Source organism: Lottia gigantea (assembly GCF_000327385.1).
Source record: "Lottia gigantea unplaced genomic scaffold LOTGIsca_3, whole genome shotgun sequence".
Lineage (NCBI taxonomy): Eukaryota > Metazoa > Mollusca > Gastropoda > Lottiidae > Lottia > Lottia gigantea.
The window spans coordinates 2,887,590-2,895,025 of NW_008708986.1; the positions used below are offsets into that span (position 1 = coordinate 2,887,590).

Genomic DNA, 7,436 nt, shown 5'->3' on the forward strand with positions numbered 1-7,436 from the left:
TTTATATTCATTCCAAGACGTAGGTCTAGTATCACTTTAAGGTATTTTGTTCAACATCGATCCTTTATGATTAAAAGATTTGATTATTTCAGACTATTCCTCTTTTCCAGATGTAGGCTACTGTAGGTTATGTCGTGATTAGATGATAGATTTCCACATTATCCTACCGCATTACGGTTCATTATGACCTAGACTTTATTGGACTTTTTTTCTTGTAGCAATTTGATTGGATTGTACGCCAGAGAATACAGCAAATCAATATACCCTCGACATATAGATTTACTAATTCCTACTCTTCTGCACCTAATTCAACTAATGAAGACAAGCAACTAAAAGATATTCCAGTTCGAAAAAATCCAGATGCCTTTGCAAGTTCAATAAACAATAGAGCCATAATGATTAGTAAAAAATAAAGCTGGTAGTAAATTTTTTGAAAAACGCACCCTTTCGGGTTTTTTTTTGGTGTTGTTTTTATTTTATATTCAAACAAAAGTCATTAAACATCCATTCCTCTACTGACTATTTTGGAAATCAATATTGACTTCACAATATTATGTAAAGATGAAAGTAGCATTTATGAAACTGGCATAGGCTTCCCATTTAAGATGTTTCTACAACCGGTGAACGTAATAAGAGTTATACTTTAGAGTTATATCTCGGTATAAAATGGTCATAGGTTTCGATTGAAAGGCTCAAAACATCTCGTATATTTTGTTTACTCAAACTGTGTTCTATATATGAGATGTCAACAAAAAGATTACTATAATCCGATGTTCATTTAAATTTTTCAAAAAATCAATAATAGAACAAAAATGATATAACTCGAGACTACTGCTAAATACTGTCTTCCCACATACGTCGGGAAAATTCTAATTTTTGTAAGAATTGTAATATAGTATGTAGGCCTAGTCGAGCATAGTTAAATTTATGCACACCGGGGAGTGATTCAAATCATAAACACGAACAATCCACTTTAACATGAGGTAGGATAAAAAGGTATGAACGCGATATCAGTGTGGTTTTATATCAATTTATAACTGAAAGTGGACTAGACTACTCTATATGTATTGAATTTGCTCCAAGTGTGCATACATAGGCCTAATAGGCCCTAACTGACAGTTTTAGAATGACTGACATATACATGAACACAAATAATCACTTGGAAAATGTTTTTTTTTTAGTGGCCATTCTCTAGCCAAAATTTGAAAATGTTTGGGTGAATCGACAATTGGTGTACAACCTATGACAAATCAATGGTATAGGCATACTCGAAAGAGGTAAAATGCCTAAATAGGAATAATTTTGGGTAAGAAAAGGGACAAATTAGGAAGGGGCAATATCACCAGTGTCAACATCTTTTAATTAGGCCCTATATAGCATCAATTTCCAGAGCTCAAAGAGCAGAAATGGGGCACGAATAGCCTAGATCTATATTTTCAAGAGAGGAATTAAATGGTATGGTACAATCCAATATATTTTTACTGTTGTGTATCATGAATAAAACTGTTAATATATGCTTTAATTAATGTTCAAAAAACATAATAATTGATGAAAAGAACATAAACATAATATAATTAAGAGCATAAAATATCAAGGAGACAAAACATTTATGCATAGAAAATTATAGGCGTGTTACAAAGAAACTAACTAGAATTAAAATATAACGTATAATACAGAAACCACATAGATCTAGAAACCATGTGAATGATGTCATTAGAGAAACAACATGCTATGAGAAGCTTAATTCGGCAAACAAGTCAAAAATGTTTTCTTATTAACATTATTATGTTTGTTTTTTTTAACATTATGTTCACATCTTAGAAAGGGCTAAATCTCCAATTTTCACGTTTTCTGTCTCAAGTCACTAACTAACAAAAACTCATAAAATTTAATTTCAATTAATTTAAAAATTTTCAAAATTAGTAATTAATTTTGAACAAAGTAACAAAGGGGTACAACATTACAATCAAACATTAACTCATGTAATTCATTGAATAACAAATCATGATAGGGTAGTTAAAATCATGAATCATTCTATTTTGGCAATGAAACTTGCAACATGGAAAATATTCAGAATAACACTAAAACATCTTTAACACCAATAATTTTCTTTAACATAAATAGGAATTCAATTCTTAAAAGATTCAAAAACAAATTATCATAAAACTATGCCTGATTATAAGATATTACTTCAATCTCATTTTCGCTTGTGACTCATATTCACATTTTGAAAATCATTGGAATAAAATTCTTTCAATTTGACATAATTCTCAAGACAGGATTTTCAAATTACCCTGATAAATAAGACTTTCAATATGAAAAAAGCGTTCTTTCATAATACAAGCAAGGTGTGAATAGAATATTGAGTAGTGTATAAATATGATTAATATAAATAATGACTAATATTCAATCAGATTCAAATATAACACTTAATTTTTTCTTTTCTTCAAAGAAAACGGAGAAAACAAAATATCTTGAGCTATATTTAAATCAGGCTGACTATTTTTGGAATTCTTTGTAAGGGATTTTAAGCTTTGAATAACTTGCTCCAAATAACTGTTATAAATCATTTCAAATAATCATCATTCATTATATACTGAGAGAGAGTTTAGTTTTCATTCATTCCATTTCTTCAATCTTTCTCTCCTCAATCCAGATCATCCTGAAAAGAAAAATGTTTAAGATTAAGAGACTTTTAACTCCTGTCCAATGACTCCTCAGTATAAGAAATCATACATCAACTAGATCAAGAATCAATCATTGATCAAAAGATTTATAAAATTAAAAAATGTACAAAAGTTCTGGTGCTATTTTCTCCTCTTTCCTACTGGACAAAAATCTTAAATCTAATCTAACAGAACATTTCTTTTAATTTTATAATCATTCTTTAATATAGTACTATTAACTTACTGTGCTGCTTGGGGGTCCACCTGGCATACCGCCAGACATACCACCAGGCATACCATCAGGCATACCACCTGGCATGTCTCCAGGCATTCCACCACTACCACCAAACTTGGCAGCCATCTTGTTTATAATCTTTTGAACTTTAGGATTATTTTGATATTTTGAAATGTTAGCAGGATTAGCTGAAACATCTTGGAAGGCTGCCATAACTTCTGGATCCTGCAAGATAAATTGATTAGGAACATTGTTTAATAGCATACAAATTTTCAAATCTAATGGATCAATATATATATCACTGGTTAAAGTTTTATGTTGTTCCATAAAGCTGTGTCTATATATCTACTTACAATTGCTAACTACCATTCAAATTAACATTTCTGTAAAATTAGAAACGGGTACAATCTACCTATCACTTTCCAAAAAAAAAACTCAAAAACCTTGTCAACATGTTTTTTGAAAAACTGTGGCAATATTTACTTGTCTTGAGATTTTTAACCTATACATCCTTTAACAATAAAATATATCTTACCTGGAATGCTGTCATTAATTCAGGGTCAGAGAATAAGTCACCTAAATTAGGCATTCCTGGCATACCACCCATACCTCCACCTGCTGAAAAACAAATACAGAACTTGACAGTTTACTTCAATACATTAAGGTCTTAAGGTCTGGTGTAAGTAATCTTTCCTTATTGATCACTTCTGTAGATTTGGTTGTAAAAACGAACAGGCTAAAAGGGAAATTAATACTACAATAGGTAAAAGACTAGATAGAATTTATAGGTCTTTTGGCATTCAGGATTAAAACAAATTGTAAGGTCTAGCTGAGGCTCTACTACTAAAATCTAGAAGATGTGTTACCTTGGAAACCTGGCATACCACCAGGGAAACCACCAGCACCGGGCATGTCCCCTCCAGAGCTTTGTTGCTGTAATAGGAATACATAAGTTTTAATCAATTCTGTATAGTATAGATAGATACAAACTTAAATGAATTTAAATTTATCAGAAAGAATAAAGAAAAATACAAATCATCAATGATATACGTAATCATAGTATCTTTCTAATTTGGGCTTGTATGTTGAGAGAATACTGAGTAGTATTATAACAGAATTTTACATGTCAATACCATCCTTTATGAGCTTATATTTTCATGAGAAAGGAAAGTGGGAGATATCAGTACATGTACCTGTTTTTGCTTTTCATATTCTTCTCTAGCTTTCTTTATTTTAGCTTTCCTTTCATTCAGTATTTTTTCTTCCCTCTTTCTTTCATATCTTCTGTTATGTTCCATTATTTTCATGGCCTACATGTAAATAGAGCTCTTTCAGTTATGGTAAATGTATTTGATTGTTGAGTTGACAGAAATTCTGTTCAACCCTAGGTTCCCAAACTTCTCTAAACACCCTTACTTTCTTTGTACCCTTATCCATTGTGATTTGCGAAATCGTAATGATATCCTTGATCAGAAAACATGTTAGTACAATTGAGTTATCAATAATATCAATTCAAATCACTGAAAACTGCAAATGAAATTTCCAAATAAGGAGAATACCGTACTTACATTAGGTTTGACTTCATTTAACATCATATTGGCATCATCATCATAATCTAATTTACATGCTGTAGTCAAATCATGGTAGGCTTCTTCCCATTTCCCTAACAATCTACAACAATATTTAAATAGGAAATAACTAGAAATGATGATGCAGTTTTTTAACTTTCATAAAATAAAGAAACATTTTTGGGATAGGGGTTAGGCAAAAAGGAAACAGCCTCTTCCACAATGCATTTTGGATATATGTGAATAAAATATTGTTAAAAAAAAAAAAAAGTATATGCCAAATCTGTGCTTCTCTCAAAGGGATTTAGAAAGGCAAGCAGTACAAAAACATTTATAAGGCGTCTGAAATTCTACAATGGATCTCTGCATTCTTTAGCACCCAGGTCATTAATAGGAATTTTATAAATGAGACTACAGGCCAATAGATCTCATCTTTAGATGATCTTAAGAATCCAGATACTGACTATTGTTTGGTAAATTCTTAACAGATGTAATCACTACAAATGAATTTGCTTCATGTTTATATCTTTCTACTCAAACTATTTCATAGGCAAAAGTCCAATGAAATTTCCATATTCAATGAAATCTTTTTAAACATTACCGGTTTGCTTTGCCTCTCCATTTATAAGGTGCAGCAGAATCTGGATTGATTTCTATAGCTCTATCACAATCATGTATTGCCTTTCTAGGTTTCTTGGACTTCAAATAAGCACTGTAAACCAAGAATAAAAACATACTGAATATACTATATAAAATCTTTATTTCAATAGCCTGAAACCATAGTTGAGAGAATAGATTGTATATACAAATCAAATTGTCTCTGCTTGGACATTCATGGATCAATGTTACATTCACAAAAGATTTTAAAAGCTGTAAGAATTACATACCTGGCTCTTTTAGCATACATTAATGCTGAATGTGGATTAAGTTTGATGGCTTCCGTAAAAGACTTGATAGCTTCTTCATAATTTCCTAAAATGATAAACAAAAAATTGTGATCATTCAATGACTTTGTAACGATGTGAAGTGTTTATTGTTTCAAAGCGCAGATAGAAAAACAAGTACTACCAAAACTTCAGTTGGTACACAGTATGAAATAGAGCAGTGATCGCACAGAAACTCTGAGAAATAATATGTTTCAGGTTCTTTTTAAATATTTTTAACTATAGAAAACATTCAAGATGTTAAATACTACTTTTGGATCCTCTTTTTTATGGGGTTAATGTTTTATTTCTTTCCTCTGAAATTGAATAAGCTGCAACTTACCTGAACTAAGAGCATCCATAGCATCATTACGTTTATCATTAGCTTGGTCAATAAGATCATCAGTTACTTCATGATCATCAGGTGCATACTCTGGTAAGCTACCATCACTATCTTCTATTACACCACTGTTATCTAGTTCTGTTAAAGAATTATTAAATATATTTCATTAACGATTTATTCAAAGTTAAGAAACTCATATCGATACAATAGTTTCAATTCAATTCCTTTCTGTTGGAAATACCACTAAGCTTGATAACTTTTTACTCAACAGGCTTTAATTGTAATGAAATATTGGAAGTTTTACATTTTCCTTTTAAGCTCCTGAATGAGCTTATAAAAGGTGAGTCATCGAGCAAAACATGACATAACAGTGTTCAACGCAAGTGATATTCTCTGACTTCCAACAGTTTTGGTTGAAAGGAGTGAGGTTGGCACTATGTGGATGAGCTGTAGCATAATCAGAAATACATTTACTTTTTACATAAAAAAAATAGTAATCTTCAGTTCTTCTCTTGGTCGACATGTGAAATTCTGGTGGCCTTGATTAGGTCATCTTTCCTTATTATTCCAGTTGACCCAGCTGTAAATGGGCACTGATAATCTAGAAAAGATCAATGCCGAAGGATTTGGCCACATATCTGCTGGTTTAAAAGATCCTTGTGAACCTGATGCCTTTTAAAAAAGAATGGTTTTTATCAAAGTAAACTAAGCAGATATTAAATAGTTTTACATACCAATATCACTCTCTACTTCTTCTTCTTCCTCTTCTTCTTCTACTTCAGGTTCTGCTTCAGCAGGTTTCTAGCAAATAAAATCACATAAGGTTATGAGTTCTGCATACATATGTAAGAACCTGTCTATTGTGTACAAGTCTAATGACACTGAAGATCTTTTCTCATGACAAGAATCAGCGCCAGGAATATTGGTTGGAGAAACTAAGCTGTTATGTAAGGTTATTACTTCTTTTTCCTTTACATAAATAATTCACAATGATTTATACTTACAGCCTCTTCTGGCTTAGGCTCTTCTTTGGGTCTACATGGAGGAATTTTACCACCATAGCTAAAATAAAAATTTAACATTATCATTTAGCACTGACAATCAGAAATCTTAAAAGTTAGATGCAACGCAAAGATGTACATGGCGCCTTGAAAACAAATTTGTATGCCTGTGACAGACAGAGCCAAACTTTTTCATCTCCTTGTTAATGACTAGATGTTTGAACTATATCAAACTTCCAATTTGCATCATTGACAAAATGAAAAGATAAAAAATCAGAAAAAGATAGCAAGCCTCCATATTACAGACCACATATTGTCACAATGAAAAAATGTGTACCTTTCAATGAAATCTTTAAAGAAAGCTAATGCAGGCATGTGCAAGACATTAGGATCAGTTTTACACATTGAAACGAACTGCTTTAAGAGATTGATTTGTGTTGAATCCATGTTGATTCTGTGGATCTTATCTGCAAGAAAAATAATTTTGTATCAAAAATACACCATTTTTAACAAAACATTTATATTATACAGTGGTGTAACCTATATTAGTGCATATAATGATTCAAAACCAAATTTTGTCATGATCAAAAATAGGAAAATTATTTTAATGTATTATATGTATGTATTAAATGTACTTCAGATATCATAAAAAATATTCAAAGTTTTCGATTTCCTTTATGTATCTCCCACTTTGACCCAA

General features: G+C 31.2%; 1 protein-coding gene across 1 annotated transcript; it reads right to left on the reverse strand.

Moving 5' to 3' along the window:
• Positions 1-3,006: 3,006 nt before the first annotated feature.
• Positions 3,007-7,183, reverse strand: LOTGIDRAFT_64759 (hypothetical protein; the record flags this gene model as incomplete). Its single annotated transcript, XM_009057016.1, has 11 exons — positions 3,007-3,126; positions 3,437-3,516; positions 3,768-3,834; positions 4,089-4,211; positions 4,470-4,572; positions 5,071-5,181; positions 5,357-5,441; positions 5,736-5,873; positions 6,470-6,536; positions 6,740-6,797; positions 7,074-7,183. Coding segments are annotated over 11 exons (1,062 nt in total), but the record flags the coding sequence as incomplete, so codon positions are not given.
• Between the last annotated feature and the right edge of the window lie 253 nt (positions 7,184-7,436).